The sequence below is a fragment of the Lampetra fluviatilis genome, chromosome 26 (assembly GCF_964198595.1).
Source record: "Lampetra fluviatilis chromosome 26, kcLamFluv1.1, whole genome shotgun sequence".
NCBI classification, from domain to species: Eukaryota; Metazoa; Chordata; class Hyperoartia; order Petromyzontiformes; family Petromyzontidae; genus Lampetra; species Lampetra fluviatilis.
The window spans coordinates 10108565-10133130 of NC_136300.1; the positions used below are offsets into that span (position 1 = coordinate 10108565).

General features: G+C 49.3%; 1 protein-coding gene across 2 annotated transcripts; it reads right to left on the reverse strand.

Moving 5' to 3' along the window:
* Nucleotides 1-3466: 3466 nt before the first annotated feature.
* On the reverse strand, nt 3467-23257 carry DCAF11 (DDB1 and CUL4 associated factor 11). Of its 2 annotated transcripts, XM_078868734.1 has the most exons (15): nt 22870-23256; nt 18972-19096; nt 17266-17384; nt 16763-16827; nt 14319-14419; nt 13003-13149; nt 12461-12515; nt 11988-12056; nt 10116-10173; nt 9847-9939; nt 9200-9292; nt 8514-8667; nt 8120-8272; nt 6815-6921; nt 3467-3817 (listed from the first exon to the last, which is right to left on the reverse strand). In XM_078868734.1, exons 1-15 carry the CDS (start codon nt 23055-23057, stop codon nt 3704-3706), a joined length of 1641 nt encoding a protein of 546 aa, XP_078724860.1. In that variant the 5' UTR covers nt 23058-23256; the 3' UTR covers nt 3467-3703. The 2 variants fall into 2 exon arrangements, with proteins under 2 accessions (XP_078724860.1, XP_078724861.1); XM_078868735.1 differs by lacking the exon at nt 18972-19096 and having other exon boundaries at nt 8120-8279; nt 8512-8667; nt 22870-23257.
* Between the last annotated feature and the right edge of the window lie 1309 nt (nt 23258-24566).

Below are 24566 nucleotides of genomic sequence, written 5' to 3' on the forward strand. Positions count from 1 at the left end.
GGCCCAGGACCGGATAATCGTCACTGTGTGTGTTGGCCGTGAACAGGAATCGAACTCGGGTGGCCAGGTTCGTATCGCAGCGTGCTAACCGCTACACTACCGCTCCCCACACACACACATATACCTTTTGTCAGCATATATACCTACACACATCTATACGCATTCCCAGCCACGGCCGACCTCAACAGCGAGTGATATCTGCGCCAGTGCAGGACAATCAACCCCCCCCCCCCAAACTATCTGAACCAACCCGCACTAACCATCATGCATGAATTATGGTCTAATAGCCCCCCCGCCCCACTGCCCCCCGGCGGAAGACACAGCGTGCGGAGGCCTTCATCCAGCAGCGGATCCATCGTGGATGTTGCTGATGACACATTTGACTGCAGAGTGAATGCACCGACACAACAGGCGCGCCTCGCCCAGGAATCCCTGCGCAGTATTCGCATGGTTACAGCTCAAGCCTTTGGGTGGCGACAATTACGCCGTCATGCTGTCGGAAATGTGATCTCATCTGACCGGATGAGATTAATCTCAGATTCCAGCGCAGGGCTTCGTAGTGGGGTTATTTTGTGGGGGTGGAGGGAGGTAGGGGTGGAAGTGGCTTAGCGCATCCAAGCTCAATGCGGGCCCACGCCTGCTTAGCTTCTAACGAGATTGTGCGCATTGCGGGCTGATTTGGTCTTCGGCTGTGTGTGGATATTGATGAACTCGAAGCGATGTACGTACATCTAGCTTTATATAGATTTATATAGTGCCTTAGTCCAAGTTGCTTTGTAATAATTATGGAGTTGTGCATAGGATAGTGGTTGAAATAGAGAGTGGTGGTTATTAAAAGTGTAGTTATGGTGACAGGACAGATGGGAATGGTTAAGTAGGGGTTGGGGTGGTGATAGGGGTTGGGGTAGGCCTGGTCGTAGCTGGGAGGCTGAGGCAGGGAGTAGCAGTAGGATGGGCAAGGGAGAAGAGATGCGCTTTCAGGGTTTCGGTATTTCAAACGTAGCTCACGCACCCAGATACAGTCCACCAGAATGTGGGACACTCATCCTGTTTGCGAGCACCTGAGGCGAGCAAGGTAGGTAGGAACACGAGGTGTGGTTCAAGCGAGCACCACACGTGGCCGCAGTCTTCCCAGCGCTGATGTTTACATCCTGCACCGGCCATGACTCATCCACTGCTGGATGGCCTCCCTAAATCGTCACAATCTCCCAGGGCATCGCAACGCCACAATCCACCGAGCTTCTGCAAACGAGCAAGATTTCATCGTTCCATCTCCCGGTAGGTGGACGTCCTCTTAAGGGCGCGTTATCTCCCTTGGCGATATCTCCCAACTGTAGCGAAGTCTCGATGACCTCTCCTCGTGACATGTCTTACCCAAGCCCCAACGTCGCCCTACACTGCATACATCTCGTATACAAAGGAGCAAAGTGGGTGTTCACGCACCCAGTTCGCGTCACTGCCAAGTTGCAAATCCCTGGGATATAATTGCCCACATGGTTTGGAATTGGTCGACCAGTGACAGTGAATAAGCATTAGGACAACCGAGTGACCCTTTCTTTTACCGTGACGTCGGCATTACAGAGCCACCGACAGTCAAGACCCCGCCAGGGGTGATCTCATACCCGAGACTGGCGAAAACCTAGAAATTCAAAGCCCTCGGACAGGATCGATTTCCCACCGCAACTATACAAACACAGGCTGCTCGAATTATCAGCCTGGAGCTGTTCAACCGAGCTAATGTAGGGTTATTTGCACGACTGCATGTATGCGTACATTAATGACCTGCATTAAAAAGGCACCAAACATGCCCGAAAGGTATTCCAGAATGTGTGCTTTGAAGAAGGGGCAATGCCCAAAACGTCACCTATTACTTATCGAAGGCAAGTTTTTTTCTGGGTTTTTTTTTAACTGTGCTTGTGTACCATTACCAAAAGCATCACCAAATTCTGTGCGGATATGGGGGTGTGGGCAAGCGCGCTCCAAACCTCGTGACGAATTTCCACGAGGCGATGTCACTCGCCGAGGTGCGATTGGATAAACTTGCAAATGTTTAAATAGAAAACAGACAAGGCCATGGGAGCCTGAAGCAGGGAAGGAAGACACCTCCAGCGTCGTCAGCCCACTCCACAAGGCCGCCGAGCAACGCGTTGCGCGTGTCGGAAGTGCCGTGTGTTTATAGCACCGTGGTGAGCACAGGTGGTGCACATCTGCCAGTCATCTCAGTCATCTCAACCCACACACCTGGGGTCGGACTCATTACCAGGTTACCTCCCCGCCAGCAGCATCTTCTGGACACTTCACGTGGTCTTAAAAGTGTACCTAGCCTTGCACAAGCGCCGCGGTTTCACCTAAAAACTACGTTTGGATGCAGGAGCTCAGTAGTGCTGGCTCGAGTTCTCAGGCCTGGCTCTTAGTCACTGGAACCACACAGCCAGTTTGAGCACGTCTTCTGCTACCCACGGGCTAACTGCCGTTTCGTATACAAGCAGACTCTCTGGGGGTCATTAACGAGTGAACGCCTTTAATTGGGACACGGGCCTCTGCAGTATCCATCCTCACATGCATCTGTACAACAGGGTTTGCCTTATAATTACATACAATCAATAAAGGACCTCATTGAACCTGCCAGCTTCCTTGCACACAGACAATAAAACAAGAGGTTAGACGAGACAAACAAAACGTCCCTCTTTCTCGACAGCACACGATGTCCCTCCCCCACCTCCCCAAGGGTCACATTTCCAAGCACGAAACGGCAAACAGAAAATACAAAAGTGCAAAAATTTCCAGACGTGAATACGAGAAAAAGGATGGCTTTTTGTACTTCCGGTGGCCGTTTTCGGCATTTAAAAAACAATGTGGTCCAACTGTCTGCGAAAGAAACCATGCTAGACTATTAAAGCGATTGGAGATTAAAAACAAGCTTGCAGTCCCTCCATCCATCTGTCCATTCATCCGCATGTCCCTCCATCTGTCAAACAGCACAGCACAGCACAGTCTGCATCCCCCTTTCAAACAATAAAATAACAAGCTAGTGTGTCCTCTTTAATTAAAGAATGGAGCTCACAGGGAAAGTCAGACGCGGCGTGGGGGGGGGGGCAGTGCGTAGTGTGGGCGGGCGGGGGGGTAACAAACAAGATCGACGCGACCAGAGTCCTGCGAGAAAAACCTCCTGCCAAGAAGCTCCTCCACATTTCCAATACCAAGTCTTTTAAGTGCTCAACAACAACAAAAAAGCAAACCGACGACGAAATTAAACTCGGTTACATCTCTCTCCCTCCCGCCACCCCGCAATGACAGGTCACCCCCCCCCCCCCCCCCCGAGACGAAGCCTTCGTCAGACACGCCCCGGAGGACACCACGCGGGGCGACCGAAGCAAGTCCTGATCGACGTCCGGGACTCCTCGCCCACGAAGCCTGCAGCCCCCGTGAGCCCCTGAATCTGGGGGTCGCTTGTCTCAAACTGGTGGTGGGGGAGGGGGGCGGGGCAGAAGGGAAGGGTGGGGGCTTGTACGTGGGGGGGGGGAGGGGCGCGCGCCAGCTATCGCAGCCGCGTCGCAGACCTGCGCCTGCGCCCCCCACGGGGCGGCTGCGAACCGCACGCCTGGCTCCTGTTGCCGGCATTCGCAAATAACAAAAAAACGCCGTCATGACCACCGTGGAAGGAGTCGCGCGGGTCGAGGGGCGTCGGGGCTGTGCCGCGAGCTCAGGGCTTGGCCGCCGGTTTGCCGTCGCTGCTGCCCTGGAGGTTGGACGACGGGTCACCGCCCTCGTGGAATTCTCCCTGCTTGTACTGCCACAGGCCCAGCACGCCGTCCCACTGCATGAGCACAAGACAAAGATCCCCCCCCCCCCGTATAGCCCTTAACATACTTTTCGAGCAAGACGCTGTTAGAGACCACTTATGAAGGCCGGCACAGTACACCAAGGGGTGGGTGGCCAATATCACTCCCAAATGCCTTTATCTCCCCATAGGTGATGTTCACACACCGCATCAGGTATTGATTTGAGGCCAAGTCAACCTTGGGGAGGCCCAGGACCGTTTAAGATAATCGACACTGCTGTTGGGCGTGAGTGGGAATCAAACTCGGGTCATTGGGTTTTTAGCGCAGCGCGCCGATCGCTACGCTCACGCTCCCCATATGCACAAGTACACGCACACACACATTTACGCACACAAGGTGAGACATGTTGCTGGAAGAGATGATGTATGGCGGTCGAGAATAATGACAGTGGCAGCCAGAATGTCAGCCAAAGAATGGCGAGAACACGCCCGATACGCTGAAGTCAGCTCATGTGCAGGAGCAAGACACGCTGCTGCATCGCATGAGTGGCCTTCATCCAGCAGTGTAATGATCACGGCTGATATTGTAATGTACAGACAGTCCCATACTTACAATATTTTGATCTTACGATGGCGATAGCGATACGACAAAATTGTTAAATATTTTACATTTAGCGCGGCAGGCAAACGCTCAGCGTAAGAGGTACGATACTGTACGTTGGGACACTCAAAATTGCTCTGTTTTGCTAAATAATCACCATTCTTTAAGACTCCTGGGTAGGCTAGGCCATTTTCGACTTACGATATTTTCGACTTACGATGGGGGTCGTCGTAACGCATCTCCATCGTAATTCGGGGACTACCTGTATTCCCTTAACTCCTGCAGCAACTGGAGGGATTGCATTCACCATGACGGGGAAATAACTATTGACGTTGGACTCAAAAGGTGTGAACCCAAAATCTTGATAAATCATTAAATCATTATATGCCTACGAACACTGTGGCTAGAAACATGGCAGTGGAACAACATCCATTGCAGTGATCGCCTGTCGTCCTACGTTGAAGCTCCCAGCTTTGACCATCCCGCACTGACCAAAAATGGGGAAGTGTCGTCAAATATCCCCGACGACCGCACGGGCACGAGGGGGCCCTTACTCAGCGGTGGCCTAACAAACGCACACAACGAATGATCAAGACCACTTCATTCCTTCACATTTGAAAGCAGAATTCAGCTCGAGAAGCTAACGCAGCCGAGGCACCACTTCTGCTTCACGGCGACCAGGACCCCCCCACCCCCTTCCCCCCCTTGCCAGCTTCGAGCCCGATCCATCCATCTCGTGAATCCGACCACCCTGCTTTGTCGAAATCTCGCGCACCAGACGCGTGCATCACAACCGCAAGCAGAAGGGCGTGCACCCCGCGGAGTCCGACACCCCGGGGCAGTGCTCGTCACGCACACGGGCCGAACCCCAGCAGGGCGTGCGCGCAGACAGAACTGTTGCTATAAATGGAGGTCGCTCCGGGCAAGAATCAGGCAAAGCGACTCGCAGCTCATCCTGACCACACCCCAACCCACGCCATTAATTCCCTCCGGACCTCCAACCCCTCTCTTGCTACTTAAATTAGAATAAATATCGAACATTTTATCCCAACTTTGCTATCAGCGTCACATCACAAGACGAGGCATCCATTCGGATCTCCCGCAGAGCAGTGTGACCCTGATGGCTAGACAACGGCCCACGGAAGTGAATACCACAGAACTACTTCTGAGGTTTCTTCAGGGCGCGCGGTAGAGGTGGGCGTGTGCCGGGTAACAAAGTGCCTGGGAAACCCCCAAGCCGAGTGCATTTCTGCAGGGCAATTGACTTGGCCACACACACGATAATAACATTTACACACATTTTGTGTGACACTATATTGGTAGTGATGCATAAGCAGAAATGACAAAAGCTTGAAGTGTTCATCAACAACACTTTGTTTGCTCAAGGAAAGCCGAGCTGAGTCTTTAGACTTCATTATCAGGAGAATTCTACATTTAGGATGTTTGGCCAAGTCCACTGTAAGCGGTGGGCTTACGGACGGCAGAAAATCTAAAACCAGGCCTGAAATTACCTCCACATCCCCCGCTGCCATGTGATGTCCTGTCGTCGTTCAGTCTCACAACTCAACTCAAGAAACGATTACTTCTGTCTGTGGCTTGTACCGCCATGTTCGATCCATTAGCCGAATTTGAAGATTTGCATACACAGTGCACGGAATTTTCATTCGTCCTTAAAAGAAGATTTTTTTCACATACTGCTCTATGCATTTATCCAGATTGAAATAACTATTTTTAATCGATGAACTGATGCATGCTTACGAGGGGACAGCTGTGATGCGCCTCCTACCCCCCCTCGCAGCCCAGTGGGTTTGGGAGTTACACACATCTCTGTGTGATCCACAAAGCTTGACTCACGGACGTGCGCCAACACCAAGAAAGGGCACGCTAAGATGGACACAGCCACCGTGAGGGAGGGGCTCGAGAATGGGTTCGACCCAGCTGCTTGATTAAAATGAGTCGTACAGCCCATTGACGCTCTGAGTGTGAGAGTGTGTGGCTGGCTGGTGCGGCTAGGAGGTGTGGCCCACTGGTGCGGTGAAGTACGTGCAGCCAGATGGTGTCACCGGACTGAGCTGTGAACTGGGTGGATTGGCCAGTGGTGTCATTGAGCAGTTGGGATAGTCAGGTGTCACTGGGCAGTGTGCATGAGATCGCATCTTCTGATTTTGTCTGGTGGGTCTGGTGTGGCCCAGTGTGGTGAATAGATAGAATTGGTTGTCCTGGTGCAGCCGATTGAGTGTGTCTGCGCCGATATGGCCGGTGGTGTGGCTTGTAAGGTTTGGCTGGTAAAGTTCGGCTTGTCAGGTGTCACCGGGCAATGCGTCTGAGATGGTGTGGCCTCGTTTTGTGTGGCTGGTGTGGTGTGTGTCCTTGTAGAGGTGCGGTTAGTGGGAGTGCAACCGTTCTGGCGGTGCCGGTGCGGTTGGCCTCACCGACGTGCTGACGATCTTGCCGTCGTACGGGTGCCAGTGGACGTCGCGCACGCACGCCCGGTGCCCGTTGAGCCGAGCCACCACCTTCCCCGACAGCACCTCGTAGACTACACGCAGGCACAGACACGCCGAGTGCACGCAGATCGAGTGTGCACACACACACCCAATTCACTGTTCTAAGAGACCTGGAACACAAAGTTACGCGAGGAGGGTATGTTTTGTCCATTTGTGATTAAATTAATTTTGGATTTTGCAGTGGCATGGGGTGAACAAAGAAAACTGTGACGATAAAAAATATATAATTTACAGCCAGTTGTTAATCCACTCATAGAATTAACGTCTTTCCACACTATAGATCATGGGGGTTGTTTGATCAAACTTCACTACGCTGCTCAGTACAGATTGGTGAAGTGGAAGGTCCAGGACCGGTTCAAAAAAAACATGCCACTGATGGGCCCAAATCGAACTCAGGTCGTCATGTTCACGGTGCAGTGTGTTAACCACTGCACCACCACTCCCCCCAAAAAAGACATCACAGGGTCTCTTTAACTTTTGCACTTTGATATCGGACATCTCACTTTGTTAATTTACTTTTAAAATGACTTACGTGACAAACATATTTCTCTGAAGCAGAACGCAATTATACTCTTAGCATTGTCAAATGATGAAATGTTTAATTCAGTGGCAAACCAATTTAATTCGGTAGCATTCTTACATGTTTTCATCGGTGACTCGGCTGAGACCGTGACTAATGTTGGCCTCAGGCCAGTCATTGTTCGTCATGGAGATTCCTATTCCATGTTTAGTCAACTCGGTACAACCATCGCAGTAGTTTCACCTGGCCACCAAGGAAATTTGTCTGCTCCTTAGATTCATTATTATTTGTGCTATTTATAGGAAGTTTTTTTCCAGAGTATTGTTTACTTACCAATTACTGTTTTCTATTGTTATTTCTTTTTTTTATATCAATGAAGCATATGTTATTTTTTTTTACTTTCTTACACCGATTAATGAGACCAGGCAGATATAATTGGTCGAATAACTACAACTGAAGCATGTGCGTCAGTCTGAGCGGACACTTATGAACACATTGAATCGCCCGCTCGCTCGGCTAATCACTCGTGAACTCACTTGCCGTGTGACCACGGGCCCACCAGCTCGCCCGCAACCCATCAACCCGTTTGGTCGTTTACCCATCTGCTCACTCACCCACCAGCCCGCATGCTCAGCCATCCACTCAATTGCTCACCCACCCACTGGCCCACCAGCTCGCCCGCCGGTCTGCTCGCTCGCTCGCCCACTCACCCACGACCTTGCCGGTGGAGCAGCCCGTGTAGACGTATCGCTGTCCGGTGCTGAACTCCGGAGAGAAGCGGCAGCGGATGAGGGTGTGTAGCACGCCGTGACCGCGGTACGTCATGACCGACGTGTCACCGGGCAGCTTGTGTTTCTTTAGGGCTGCACCACCAACACCAAACAAAGACCCCCGCCCACCCCACCATATAGCCTTAAAAGACCGTTGGGGACAAGTGCTGTTAGCGAAGGCCGCCAAGGCACACGAGGTTGTGGGTGGCCAGCACCACGCTCCCTTTGTCTCCCGAATGGGCAATGTTTACACATCGCACCAGGTGCAAGCGTGCAAACACACAGACACAGTACACAGGAGATCTTTGTGTTTGCACGATAATGAGTTTCTTACCACGCTTGGGCACCTGCTGCCAGCGGTAATCCCAGTTCTGCTGTGTGACCGCCTGCCTCGACGCCTCCAGCCCTTCCTTCGGCGAGAAGCGCCGCACGTCCCACAGCTTAATCGACTGGTCCTTGGAGTTGGAGATCAGGTAACGAGCGTCGCCCTGTCAACAACATACACACACGCGCATCCTATGAAAATATAGACCAGGCGTGGGAACCCTTTTCCTTAGTAAGGGCCGAATAGGATTTTAAAATACCGTTGGCTGGCCACACATTAATGCAGGTCACCCACTGAAGGGGTCTCTTCCAGTGGCAGCAGTGACCGAGTGGGATATATATTTGAAGTGTGTTGTTGCTACGCCAAGAGAAAATTAAAAATGCCAAACTTGAAAAACATTTTGTAATCCTCAAAGCCGTCAATTTTTCACAGGTCAGTGACAAAAAACTGATTTAATCCGACGGTTCTGTTTAAGCAGTTGCTGGTGACATCAACTTGCTGCACTTCAGGATCTGGCTAACCAACAGGCGGATGAAACCTGGCTTTGAACCCGTGGTCTCAGCAGTGCCGGCTCAGCATCTCTGACATCTTATCAGCCCCTTGAGTAACTCAAGGTGGTCGGTCTCACTTCGTGCCCCCCCCCACCCCCTTTGCTCACCCAATAAGCTCCCCACGCCCAGCATGCCGTCTCTCACCTTCGTGTCGATGAAGGTGACGCCATCGCGGTGTCCGGCGAGCACCCCCACGGGCTGTGGCGAGTCCTCGCGCAGTGTGCGCCGGTCCCACACCTGGGCACCGGGAGGGAGGGAATGGGGGAAGGAGAGGGCAACTCTTGTTTAACACCACCGTAATCGTTCACATTACATGAGAACAACTCGCTTCCCTGGTCGCCTCTGCTTTGACTTACAATGCTTTAAAGCCATCGTATTACACTCTTGGGTAAGCATGCATGAAGATCCATCGGAAAGCTTACGGATGAACTGTTGAGATGAAGAGGGACATTGTCTCAACCCCACGAAGAAGGAAGCAAGGTGTTATAGGCCACTGCCGACATTAGTCGGGACAGGAAAGTCAGGAAGGCGAGCGCATTTTATGCTTCTGTAGCTCCCTGAAGCACACTCGCAAAACATTGGCCTACATCAGACACCAGCAGTAGCCGGCAATGCTGTATAAATGAAGGAGAACTGGAACTGATAATTAAAGTTAGAATAAGAAGCTCCAAGTACACGGTGTGAAATGTCGGACAACGTGCTAAACATCACACGGTGCAACCCATAAACACGTCGAAGAACTACAAGAGCGGGAACACGATCGCGAGCGCGACGCGGCGCCGGCTCCGCACCTTGCAGAGGGCGTCGTCGCCACCGGAGAAGAGGATCTGGGAGCTGGCATCGGCAAACGCCACCGTGTTCACGTCGTCTTCGTGAGCGTCGATCTGCAAGCGTGCACGTCGACACGGGGAGAGGTCAATCCGCCGCCTTCATCACAGTGCGCGGAGCCGCGCTCTCACCCACCACAGGTGGAACGATCGTCCTCGTCTGCCGGGCAGCTCGAGCGGTCGCGTGCGCGTGGCCGACAATTCACGCCCCTTGCTCGCTCGTAATGTCGCACCTTGAGCGTGCGCTGGTTCCTCTCGCGGTCGAAGACGTAGAGGCAGCCATCGTTGGCCCTGACGCACACGCACGTACAGGCACAGAGACCACGTAAATTCACGCTCGCACACACACACAAGCATAATAGCCAATGCGTGAGCGCACGTGGGTAAGTATGCAAAACGCAAGGACACAGGTACAGGTAGGAGCACACCTGTATAAGCACATATGAAAAAACTCGTAAACAACACTGCCTCAAAAGAGACATATATATAAAAAGGTAACGTTTTGGGCAATGCCCCTTCTGATGTGCTATAAAGAAGGGCCCTTGTCCATATTATTGACATTATACACATGTGGCGACATGATCCGAAAAACTATTATTAATAATAACATTGATCACAAATTCCCGTGTGTGAAATCATTAATTCGTATGTGAGTCAGTGATGCACACCTCCCTTGTCAACTACGCAACACAAGGTAGCATGGTTAGTGACTTTAAACAATTAAACGACTGTGAGTCATTAAAACAAATATATATCGTAAGCATATCCTTGCCATTGGCTGAATGAAAGGTGTTGTAAATTTTACAGCATAGACAAAAATACACAGGTCATTAAACATCCTGATGACATACTGAAAACATTAATAATCGGCGGCCAAATCCACAGATGTTTGTGATGTGGTACAGATGAGCGAGTCGGTGAGTGACTGACGCGTGTGCAAACATCGCGTTTAATAAAATACGAGCACAGGAAAGAAGTCACATGGCACCAAACCAACGCTACACCCAGGGGCCCCCTCTACAACCGAACGAGACTGAGCAAAGCCACGAAAGGAATCGACGCCCGGATTAAAACCGACCACAGCTGCTTACGACGCCACCATGTCTAGAATTCAACGTGGCCGGACTTGCCTCGACTCTGTGATGAAGCACTAAGTGGAATTGGCTTCAACAAAACCGTGGTTGAAAATTTTACGACAGGTGAGATTCAAACTTTCTTTGTGTTTCATTTAAAAGATACGTTCTTTATTTCTGCCAATTATGATGTTCCGATTATTTAGTTAGTGTTTAGTAATGAGATGAAGGAATCACCATTTGTAATTCCTGCAAAGAGCACCTTGCGCCAGAGAATGAACCTGGAAGGTGACAATCGCGGAACGACTTCTGGAGTAATTTCAGATGGTTTTCCATACAATGGGGACACTGTCCTCTTAATACACTCCGCATTGAGTGTTTGTGACAAATCAATCAGACTGACATTCTTCATTATTCAATTTGGAACAGTAAGTCTCATAAAGTGAAAAATGTACTTTCATCAATATGCTAGAGATATTTTTGCACAGTTATTGGTGACAGGGCTGACACCATTAACTTGCTAAACTTGAGGACCTGGTTTAATTAACGGGCATTTTAAATCCAGATTCAAAGACAGGATCATGGCAGTTTCGGCAGCACAGTGATCTATTAGCCCCAAGTCTCACTGTCAGAAACGCGCATATTAATAAAAAGGCCGAAAATACTATCACCTTGGTGATCTTCTCTACGGTTTGTGATGGATACGCCAATATAATCGAGCCACAACATGTGAAGCTGCCCGAGTCTGCGAATTGTGTAGCATTTCAAATGTAGACGTGGAGCGATCCAACCCCACAGCGATACGATTTTGTTGTCACAAATCGGTGTCGCGATTCGATTGAAGAATTGATTCTCTGTCACGTTCTCACCATCTCATTTGTATTGATTGTATATTTTTTCCTGTCGAGTTTGTACAGTTTTTTTTCTCTAGCTCCATTAACTAAAGTTCAAGGTTCGCCTATCATTAGCGCAACTCGTATACATTTCGACGAGCACCTCCCGAACCTCTTCATGTCACGTGGTGCGACTCACCCGCCAAGCACCTCGCGGCTGTCAAGCGACACGGTGAGCGAGAAGACGCAGAATCGTCGCTCGTCTGGGCTGCGGGGGACAAACACGTGCATTATGCTACCAACAGCACGTCCACTTTGATTTTCAGCTTTCGTGAAGAGAATAGTACACCACAGCCCTGAACCTCTATCCCTAACCCCAAACCTACCTGTGCAATTTTTATCACTTTACAGTTAAGGATGAGAGCAGTTATGCATTAGCTCTGTCCGCCCATCTCTGTTCTTCTGTCCATCCGTCCTTGTGCCCTCCTGCCCGTCCACATTTCCTTTCGATCATCCATTTATCTTGCCATCCGTCCATTTATCTTGCCGTCCGTCCAATCGTCGGCTGCCAGCTGAGGCCACGCCACTGCACTTCCGCCAAAGTCACAAGCGGGCTGAGGCATTTCCCGGGGCGGTGATGTTGGGTTTGGCGAAATTGTAGCCGAGACTCACTTGAGATCGAGCGCCGTGTGGGTCTCGTGCTCGCCGTAGATGTTGCACACGTGAACTGCGGGGAAGTAGAGGGTGGCGGCGCAATGAACCGGCGATCACACGCGTACATGCAAACACGTACCTATCCAGTGAAACACAGCGACGATAAGACGCTATCAGAAAATAGTTCACCCACGGCAGAGAATTACCGTCAATACTATAACCTCCGTATCATAGTCAAATTAACACCAACCAGGGGAGCAGTGGTGCTGCAGTGGTTAGCACACTGTTCTATTAACCTGGCAACCTCATTTTCATTACCACGCCACTGGCGTACAGTTTTGTAATGATATGGTCTGAACCCCCCTTCACCAATCCCGTACTGATCAGTGTGGTGAAGTATGGTCAGATAACCTTCAATGGGTTGCCGATAAAAATGTTTCAAGCCCCATAGTGCCCCATTACTACTTAGTTAGTGCCCCATTAGCATCTCATGAGTGTCCCGTGCCCCGTCAGCATCTTGTGAGTGCCTCTCGAATTCCCCGTTCGTCCCCCGGACTCACTGTAGTCGGACCAGCTGGAGTAGAGGAAGTGTGTGCCGTCGGGCGTGAAGGCCGTGTCCAGCACGCTCCAGCCGACGTCCCGGGCCTTCACCGTCTTGAACTTCTTGAAGCCACCCTTGCGCGCGTCGAACAGACGCACGTTCTGATCTGATGGAGCAAGTGCACGCGGATCAGTGATGCATGTACAAAGACACATGCGCACACGCTCACATGCAAAATACACGTGCATGCATACATACATATGTACAAAACACAAGCGTGGGTGCATACGACCATATAACAATCGTCATTTTCCACTAAGGGAAGGTAATGTCAACACAATTATTGTGGTAGGGTCAGTGCACTTCGAGGTATACGTAACATGTGTACACACAACATACGCACACTTTATGTGCACACCATTCAACACGCATATGCACGCACAAAACAAAGGCACATGCATAAAAGTAGATAACATTCATTATCACAATGCACATATGGGGCACACACAAAACATATATCCAAACAAAACATGCACACACACTTACACAAAACAAGGAAGCCCCACACACTGTAATTTGTGACAAATGCATCAGAGGGAAAAGTGTGGCAGGCTGGTACAAAACAATACATTTTGCTTTCACCGAATTCACGTATAACAGATGTGCCACCCATTGCAACCTCTCATCTACTTCATTCACCTATCTCCACCATTACATTCAAATGTACCGTTGTTAATTCTTTGTAAAGCGCCTTCATTAAGGTGCTATAGAAAGTCCGATACGAAAAAAAGATTGTTCGTAAACAATGAGAAAAAGACATTAAAACAGAATAAGAGTGCAGGCGGGATAACCACAAGTTTCAAACATCACGCAAAAACGTGTAAAAAGTACATCAGATTATTGTTGGCATTAGCCAGGCCATTGTGCCCCACGATGTGGATGTAGAGACTACTGTGCTGACCAGCCCCAATGAGGACTAATCCAGTCCAGTGGTCTTCACTGCATAACTGCTGCTGTCAGTCGGTTATGTTTCCTGCAATTTATTTTGATGGTGAATAATGCACTTCTTCAGGAACTGCTGATGGTTTTCACATAAAGCACAAAGAACATGTGGTTTTTTACAATTTTTTGTGTTGTTATAATGCAAAAAGGTGCGATTGCGACTATAAGATCACCCTCCCATCATGCCTTGCAAGTCACGCGACACCACCATGCTGCACGTATAATTGACACGGCCTTCTTTTGGAACCGCAGACTCAAGAATCAACATTGTGGCTGCACATAGAAATTTGAGTGTTTGCCTCTTTCCCCACACCGCCAGCCCCGCTCACCCACCCTGGCAAGCGGACATGAAGATGGAGCCATCTTGGGAGAACACTCCACAGAACGCTTTCTGGGTGAAGTGCGCCGCCTGTGTCATCTGGTTGGGCAGGAAGCTGAGGGGTAGGCGGAGGGGAGATGGGAGCCAGGAGACACGGGGCGGTGATGCGAGTCGGAGATAGGGTGGAGAGTTAAGAGGCGTCGGGCAAGCCGCTCAAACGGCGGGCGCCACGCGGTTTGTCCGCAAACCGCACGCAGCACGCACATGAACACTCAACACAGACACACAACAGCACCGATCTACACCCTCATTTGTCAAGCCACTTTGGGAGAGGGCCTCCCTCACCCACGTGCGGATCCTGGGGTTTATTTGACCACCATTCATCATGCTGGTTGGTGCGGGTTGAAGGCAGGGGGCATAGATGTTAGCGCATTATATAGTACAATAATGCATTTCTGCTGCACTGCCCACTGCTGACAACGCAGCAGCCTACGACACCCATTAAATTCACGGTGATTACCCATCCAAGCACTATCCAGGCTCGGCTTTCTGAGATCTGACGAGATTGGGCAATTTCTGGGTGAATTGGCCATATGCCCATAGCATAATTGCAATGTAATTGTAGAAGACAAAAAACACGGAAAATGCACGGGCGAGATGCAGACACCACCACACAACGCATATCAGAAACAAGCGCTCGCGCGCCCCCTGCCTGTAACGAGTGCCAGACGCCAGAAGCTGCGTGGGTTCAAACAGTGCTCGCTTCGCTCTAGAGCAGCGTTTTTCAAAGTTTCGTCCTCCAGGTGATGGAAATGCAAGTTGATCAGAAAATAAAGACAAATTTCATACATTTTGTGTCAGACATTAAATAATATTTTACTCATATTTAATAAAAAAAAAATGAAGTTAGCTAAATTGCCCTGATTAAACTATCCTAACCCTAAGAGATATGCCTCCCCTATATGCATATATATAAACACCTTATTGCTGCGTTTAAGAAAAATATTGTTCCGGTAATATGAATAATTTTGTATTTCTGGTATTTAGAGAAAAGTGAATGCGTTTTGCCACCAGGGGTGGGGGCTGGCTGGTCCGCGGGTCAAACAAGTTTGAGAAACACTGCTCGAGATGAAAGCCATCCATGATGTTGACTCCCTGTCCCTGTTCAGACTTTAATTTTATTTCAACTGCTAAGGCCCACTGAGCAAAGAAGCTTTTTTACAAGGGCAACTAGGTCAAGTCATCCAGGCTCAAGAACTTCCCCTTCTCCTCTGCTGCCTATATCTGCCTGATCAACCCCCCCCCCCCCCGTCTGTGTCTCTCGAGAATATGCCCACTGTTTTTAAACATTTAGAAGCCGTATAAATATTAATGTTATTGGAACACAAAGCCACCAGATTATAATCAAACTTCAGCGCTCACCATAACCCTATAATATCAATATAATACACTTTAGTATTCCATGAAAGCCTCAATGAACCTTGACAACTTTTCAAGTCGAACCTGCAACATTTGGATATTTGGACAATCCCAGGTGGTTTCTAATCCAAGTACTAACTACAAGTTCAAGCGGTCACCACGGACATTGCCGCTGATGTCACCGCACCTCGGCCATCGGCTCCTTTATTTTGCCAGAACTCGCAGCTTTAGACACAGCTGACATCCGACCTCCAAGGTCGGCTCTTACATTACAAACGCCAGCATCCATAATGGCAGCGTGTGCCAGCGTTAATAATTTCCACACCCTACAGAGCGCCACTCTTCTGACCTGCGTATTATTAACTTGGGCGTAAAGTGCAGACCAGCCCTGCCACATTTAACTCTGGTTATTTCACCGCGGGCCAACTACAAGTGCATTGCGTATCATATTGCTATTACTGTATGAAAAACAAACACGGCGTTGTATCGTATTACCGGCAAAATTTCAGCACGCTTCATGAACAATATGATCGTCTCTTAAGACGATGTTGGATGTGAGGTGTAATGTGCTGCATCGGTTGCAGAGGCAACGAGAACAGATGCCTCTGGCCACTGGAGTACAGGTGCACGCACAGAATGGTAGGGATGTTTTGACTGGATAGGGTAAGCAATGTGAGGGTTTCTAATGGAATCGTTTTTAATCGTGAGGAGAAAGATGATCCGACAGCCATTATGAAGCCCAATCCACTTAGCCACATCGGATAGATAGATCTTCAAAATTTTATTATGGACAGAGACACAAGTACCAACGTTGACATGACGATAAGCAGCGGCAAAGAAGCGTAACTCCTTAATACATTTGACAAAAAAACAGACAACGGCAGCGCAAATACAAGCTGGGGAGAGCAACAGCCGAGAGGGCGATCAAACTCAGTGACAACGCAGGAACATTAAACACGCAAATGGCTTTACACAGATGCCCTCAAGACAGGTACTGACCTCCCCCTGAACCACAACCTCCGACCCCTGGACCCCTCACCTGGTGGTGATGTGTGAGCACTCCCCCTGGGAGAAGGCACTGCTGCGACACATCCCGCGCTCCCTCTGCCATGACAGATCAATGCGAAACGCGGTTAATGGCGGCGGTTTACCAGTTAGCAGCGATGATTATTGGTTAACAGCACTGTTTATTCTCATTTTGTTCAGTTAGTGGCAGTGGTTGTTGTGGCTGTAGGTTGTGGCGGTAATCGGCAGTTATTCTGAGTGCTTAGTGGACAGCAGCAGTGGATTGTGGCAGTTGTTTAGTGGTTGTATTAATAATCTATGTTGGACTACATTGGTGCATGACAACATTAAGCAGGTAGTGGTAATGATAGCTTGTTGGATGGCAGGCAGTCGGGTGTTCATGCAGGAGTGGGGGCTGACGTCGATATGGGCTGTTGAGCAGATAGATGGTGTTGTGCGAAAGCCAGAGTGCAGAGGCTGGTGTGCGGGCTACTGTGCTGGCCGGAAAACAAGTGTGCAGGCTGCCGTCATGCTCACCTTGTGGAGCAGGTGTGTGAGACCCCTGATTGGACGGCCTCCCAGGCCGCCTGTGGCCAGCAAGATCTGCTGCTGAATCTCACTGCAATCCAGCTCCTTGGTGTCTGGGTTTTGGTCAACTGCAGCCCAATCAAAGAGCAGCAACAAATAGACAGTAGTCAGTGCGACGTGATCACCAACACCGGGGCTCTGTAAGAGTCTCAGAAGATGAGGTTGAATCTGTGGCCGAAACCCATTTCTCCTGGATGTGCAGCAGTACATGTGATGCGGTGAGATGCATGGTGTTGGAAGGACAGGGAGTGAGATGAAAAACGAAACCCATTGCGGGATGACGCAACCCAAACCACATAACACTGCACTTATTTTATACACAAAGTACCCAGGCTCTGTGTCTTGGGCAGTCCAACGTGAGGTTGAAGTTCCGTTAATGACAACAACAAAAACTTTAAAAGATGGATTCGAACCATGGACCTCGGCACCAAGCGGTGAATGTGCGACCACTGGGCCATTACGAATGCCGGCATGGAAGTGATACGGCTCTAATTTGCCCGACTGTGAATTTAAAGTGGTTTTTTTTCGTTAAAAATAACGTTTCAAACTTGCGTCAGACAGACCAGAATACACGGCCTACGTACCTATCTAGAATAGAAGTGCAAATTGTTTTCTGGGGTAAAACTTCTCTTTACTAAAGATGTCGGTTCACGGCCATCGGGATAAAGACCCTTGGTGACCATGAGCATCCAATCATAGGTCTGGTTATTATACAAACCAATGCAACAATTAATGTTAATTTTAAAGCTCACGATACACATCGAATTGCGCACGTAACAAGTGACTTAAAAACATTATCTGTCTATTTGTAATGCATGTGTAGGGACATATGACGTCACTACTGTGTTGGGTCTGCACGGGTGCTGTAGGCGGGGTGTCAGAGGTCGCGTCAGGCCGTGACACTCTGCGTGAACCCGACAGGCCACGTGACCGGACGAAGGGGGGCTAGGGGCCCCAGTGGGGAGCTTGGTGGTCACGTTGCAAGGGGCCCAGACCTTCCCGAAGGATCGGGAAGGGGGGCGTGTCCGAGGACGGGGCCAGCCACGCCACAGCGGTTATAAGCGGGGTCTGAAGAGAGGGCGCGGCTGTTCGACCCCGGGAATGAAGACACCATCAGCGGTCCTCGAGTCTCCGATCTTCGTCCGTGACCAGGCAGCCTGTTAACCTGCCCTGGTCACGTTATATAGTATTCCCCAGAGTGTTAGTTAAATTAAGAACGGTGGTCACTACCTGAAATGTCGTGTTCAAGTTGTTTGTTTTGTTGCCTCCAAGTTAGGTGTGCGCCTCAATCGAACCCATTACATATGTGGCCGAAGATGAAATGATCAAGTATGTTAATGAAATGTCAGATTTCAAAAGCTAAGCAGATTTGAGTCTGGATAGTGCTTGGATGATGCCGCTCAGGTTGTCATAGGCTGCTGCAGCAGCTATAAGTCGTGGGTAGAAAAGGTCTGTCCAACAAAATCGATTGTTGTACTATACCAGATTCCAGGTCTATTTTTGCATTACATTACAAAGAGGCGTTTGAGTGGTACTTGGGTGCTTGTCATGTGACAAGGGAGGGTATTATGTTACTAGGGGGGTTATTGCAATATCAGGGAGTTTACCACTTTACCAGGGAGGGTATCACATTACCATGGCATTTATAGCATTACCAGGGGGATTATAGCGGTCTCCCAGTCTCCCGTCCCAGCCACTGTCGCTGTCTTCATCCGACTCGGAGAAGTTGCTAACCAGGTGCAGCCCTGTGCCGGCATTGCGGATGAGCCGCACCTGGCCTCTACACGCGCACACACACACACGATGATCTTATACAGAGTAGACAAGTGCTGTTAGAAGGCACCTACTAAGGCCAGTACGGCAAACGAGAGAGGGGGTGGTGTGGCCGCAACCACTGGGTTAAGCACGCCTGTGCTGAGGTTGATTACACAATGCACCAGGTATTCATTTTAAGCCCGAGTTGACCTAGAAGAGACCCAGGACTGGTGCAGACATTACTCGCCACTGATGGTAGACATGGACAAGAATTAAACTCAGGTCGCCGGGATCAGAGTGCAGATAAACAACCGTGCCACATCTCACATGCACACACGCACTCGTGCTAAGCAAACAATCACTCCTTCTAGTATTATAGACTGTAGGGTCATGTGCAGTTAGCAAGCATATACTGAACTAAGCTTAATTTAATTATGTTTAACCAGGTGAGAACTCAAGAGACCATGATGAGTCTCATTTGCAAGAGTTATCTTAATGTATATGTCTCAAGTCAGTCATTTGTGGGCAATTCTAGAATTAAGCAAGTTTGGTCACTTACGCCGGCACACGATGCAAATGACGTCAGGGGATCTTTAAGGTCCACTATAAACAAACTGTTACTGCACCCACGTTAATAATCAAGGCGGCCGCTGGATTCAAACCACTAACCTCTGCATCAAACGGCGAATGCGCTAACACTGGACCATTATTTGGGTCATTACTACGCACAAGTGGGTGGTGTGGCCAGAACTGCAATGTTTACAAACCACACAGGGTAGTTGTTTACAGAGTTGATATCGAGGTCAAGGACAGGTTCAGATATCACTTTCCTCTACTGTTGTCATCTGAACTCAGGTTGCAAAGATTGTAGCACAGTGTGCCGCCTTCAGCACCACTGCTTTACACAAAGCACATGCAGTCTCACATGCACGCATACATATACAAGCATATATACAAGCACACACAGGAGTTGTTAACAAGCATTTACTAAGGGCAGCATGGCACATCGAGGCACAGCACACAGTGGGGGTGATGTGGCCAGTACCACGCATTCCTAGCCACCTTTGTCTCCATAGTTTTGATGTTGATCACACACTCCACCAGGTACTTATTTTAAGGTTGACTTGACCAAGGAATGGCCCAGAAGTGGTTGAGACAACTTGCCACTGTTGTGCATCATGTCCAAGAACTAAAATCACGTCATTGGGATCATAGCGGAGCGCATGAACCACTGCACCACTGAGTTTAATATACATGCATCCACATAAAAAAGACAAATATCCCCCACTGTAGCCAAATAAGACATGTAGACAGTGCTGTTATGAAGCACCTATTAAGGCTGGCATTGCGCATTAAGGGGCGGTGTAGCAAATACCATGCCCACCCGCCTTTACCTCCGAGTTTGAATAGATGTCAAGTATGCGTGGATTTTCTTTAGGAACCCTGGCTTCCTTCCACAGGAAAGCAATTGCAGTGCTTAAAATAACAAATCACCGAATGAAAGTGAGTCTTTGGCCACGCTGAGCTTTTCCTGGATGAAAAGAATAATCGTATAATCCCTTGGTAGTCTAATTGGTCGAGACTGCGAATTAATTTGCCTCGTGCAGGAGCTAGGTGGATTGCTCGATTACTGCATCACGAGACTGGGAGAGATGGTGGGAGATGGTGGCGGCTTGGAGAGGCGTTCATCCTGCACAGGATAGATCAAGGGTGGCACAGTCGGGTTTTTTACAATCGGGTTTAGTCTTTTTATATTAAACCCGATCATCTGAGATTGGGAAAGATCCCGTTTAATTGGTTCTAATTGCAGAACCGCACTTCTCAACGATGGGCTTCATCCATTCCAAGCTAAGGAACTCACTGGCGCCCACGATTGTGGAGAAGCTCGTGATCATCAAGACCAACCTGCTCGCCGCATTCTACGACTACCCCGTGCCCGACGGCCCCCCCGAGTACGATACCAGCACCGACGAGGAAGCAGCCTAAGCCTATCAGAGTTTCGTATTCATTAAACCAGGTTTTAATTCCCCGAAATCGGGTTTAATTGTATTAAAGAAAAAACCCGATGCCTGTCGCTGGAAAAATCGGGTTTTTTCCACCCATGGAATAGATCATGGCCGATGATGACGCGTGCAACAATTCGACCCTCACCCAAAAATATTGCTTTGATTAACTTTCACATTTCAGGCTTGGGATGCAATTCTTGTTTTGCTTAAATTGTATTGCTTCTAGGTTTGTTTGACGATTTGTAACATTTTGTTCACTCCACCGGCCTGAACGTAAAATTACTGATAATTTTGAAAAAATTTCATACATTTTTGCGTACATTTTATGCGTGTATCCTGAGATTAAGAATCGATTTTAATCACTCAATTGCAACATGTCTGATGAGTAATTCCCCAAAATAAATAAGGATAAGAATGGCAGTGATATTAATACAGTACAACACTAAGAAGACAGGCATCATCATCTTTCCCAACACAGCTCCAAGTGGAATGTTAGCAGGATGATGCTAAATTAAGAACATTATTTGCTTTGTCACTACTCTACTGCAATAGTGGGAAGAGCTGATTAAGGTTGGTGTGACGTAGGGCTCAGGGGTTTATTGTCATAGGTTGAGTTTAGGCTTAAGATTTTGGGAAATCGATTAGGGGGGTTGGGTTAAGGTCCGACTTGTGTTAAGTTTATGGTTACAATTACGAATCGGGTTATGATTATGGTTAGGTCTAAGGCGAGGTGTTTGGTTATAGTTGGAGCTTACATTCGGAGCAATATTAGGGGTGAGGTTTAAGGTTTGGATTAAGAAATGAGTCAGTGTTATGGCTTTAGTTATGGGTAGAATGTGAGTTTTCGATCGTGCATATTGGGCCTTTGGCCAGGACCAGTTTCGGAATCAGCGTTACACACTTAGCTGCCTCCACCCACCCAGTTTGGCATTATCTTCTATTTTTGTTGCGATGCAATCCCATTATTATTCCTCTAGATTCCTACTCCGATAACAATCTGGCATAGACCGCATGCCAACCCTGACCCATGGAATAACACAAGGCTGACATGACCCCCTCCCCCTACCCAACAGGACTGCCACCCCATCACGTCACAGCCAGAGGTTTCGTAACTACTCAAGACACTCGTTAGAAAAAACAAATGTCACGGGCCGGGACATTTGTTGATTTGTTTTTTTGAGGCCCACTCTCCCCGCCGTTACATCAGGCCCGTGACACATCGTGGCCTCACAAACGTGCAGATATTCTCAAGCCACAACCCTGTGTTTATCTTACACGAAACCTCTGTACTGTTACTTGTTTTAATACAGTACCGTATTTGAGAACAAAGGGCATGCGAAGGCAAACAGAGGCGTTCGCATGCGGGCGAGGCCATAGAAAACCACGCACTCGAATTACCAACGACTTAAAGGGGGGGGGGGGGGGAATAGACCCACGAACCTGACCATAAAACAAACAAAAAAATCCAGCCCTAGGAATTATGGGCGAGACTAATGACGGAATGGCAGCCAAAGGCACGATAATGCCCCCGAGAAGCGGACACTGGCCAAGCATCGCATTTGGCCGTGATGGGATGGCAACGACGTGGGCCTTCGTCCACAAGTGGATAGACCACGACTCGCGATGATCGCAAGCACCGTTCTTACACACGGTCAGCGGTAAGTGAAACAAGGCGGGTGAGGAAAAGCTAAACGAATGAGTGAACAACACTTAGAGCGGCTTGTCAAGCCAGCAATACAGCAGCTGTACACGTGGTAGGGTTGGCGGATCACAGAAGGACGGGCGAGGCCACCTGTGCAGCAGGAAAGCAAGAATCTGCGCCAAATCCACGTCCTCATCTCCTTCCTCGCTGCTGTCCACCTCCCTGACGACTCCTCCTCCTCCACCACCACCACCCGCTCCTCCTCCGGCCACTGCTCGCTCCGGCTGCTCGGCTCCATCGGCCTCGGCGGACATGGTCCTCGATGCTCGAGATCCCATCACAGGTCGGTGTAGCCGAGCATTGCGGCCCCACGCAGACGGCGAGGCCCCGCGGGCCGCGCGGAAAGGGCCGGCGAGAGGAACCGAGTGTCGTGTTGAGACCGCCGAGGGCCAGAAGGAAGAAGAACGAACGGGGAACGCCGGATTAGAAGCACCGTAGAGCGGCCATTGAGCGACCCCCCCCCACCCCCTACTGAGATAGGGTAAACAAGGTGGACAAGTCCAACTCAAACAGGAGGGGTGCAGAGTAGCGTAGTGTCAAGATGCCAAACTAGGGATATGTTTACGGTTGCATCGGCAAACTGATTAAATTTGTTTATAATTATATTGCATAGCGGCGGATATGGAACGTTTCGTTGCGAAATTATAAAGTTGGCGTGGTTGCGAAATCGCTATGCACCCCTTGACCCCAAGTGATGGAATGGTCGAGTCCGCCTACCCCCCCCCCACCGGGGAGTGGAGATGGGAGGCGCTCTACGGATGTGACGTGTCCGGGCGGAAGTCGCCTCCCTTGTCTAGGCCGCGGTGCCACTTCGGAGGTTTTACCTCTGACAAAAGTAGACAAATCCATACTCTTTGGGGTTTTTTTTCGGTAAAGTCACTTAGGTATAAAATCAAATAAATCACGTTTCGGGCGTCCATCATCAGGTGGGAAAGCGCTTGTGTTGCGCCCGAAACGTGATTTATTTTATTTTCTACTTAAGTGACTTTACCGAAAAAACCCGGAGTACGGATTCCTGAAGTCAAGAAATCAAGATGAGACAAAGCCCCTCTGAAAGCCGCACTTGCTTCCGAGGAAGAGCCTCGCTTCGGCCACCTGCAAATCGTCGTCATCGCCATCACGATCCATGGGCAGAGTAGCCCGTGGGTTGTTCACTGCACATTTCCAACCGTGTGTTTCCACTTTATCTTCTGTCTTGCGTTCAATATGCTCAAAGTAGTGCCACATATTTCTCAAATATTTTTGGAAGAACATGAATGCACTTACAGTTTACGCCAAAAACTTGCATCGTATCAAGGCCAAACGTTTAGGTTGAGCCCGTAACTTTGGGTGGCCATGCAAAGCTGCATGAAGCAAGTGATGAAGGTTGTGATGATGACGCAGTTCAAGGTGGTGTGGTGGTGGCAGCATCAGCAGCAGCCTTAAACAAGAGGCGAAAACGGCCATCTGTTCACGGCTCATCTTGGCAAGAAGACATTCTCTTGACTTGGGTTGCCACTTGTCCGGGCTTGAACTGCACCGTCGAGAAATTAGAAATGTGTTCAGGTGACAGGAATAAACAATCCCTGATGCCATATTGTCCTGATTAATGGTATTTTGCACCGCTTTGATCGACTCAGGCTGAGAAATGTCCAGATTTGGTCTACAGTGGGAGAGGTGGCAACCCTGAATGACTTGACGCATGTCAATTTCAAATTTGGTTGTAATTAAATAATTTGCATGATAAAGTGCCTGCACGTGACTTGCCGTCACGGCTCAGCCAGCCACACAAATGACGAAAATACGTC

Bases quoted from the DNA above. Each gene is read 5' to 3' on its own strand.
- DCAF11 (XM_078868734.1), bottom strand. From the start codon at position 23,057: ATGGGATCTCGAGCATCGAGGACCATGTCCGCCGAGGCCGATGGAGCC. The intron at 17,385-18,971 runs GTAATGCTATAA...ATTGGGCTGCAG, and splicing joins AGACCGCTATAATCCCCCTG to TTGACCAAAACCCAGACACC. The intron at 16,828-17,265 runs GTGAGCATGACG...CTGTCATGGCAG, and splicing joins TCACACACCTGCTCCACAAG to AGGGAGCGCGGGATGTGTCG.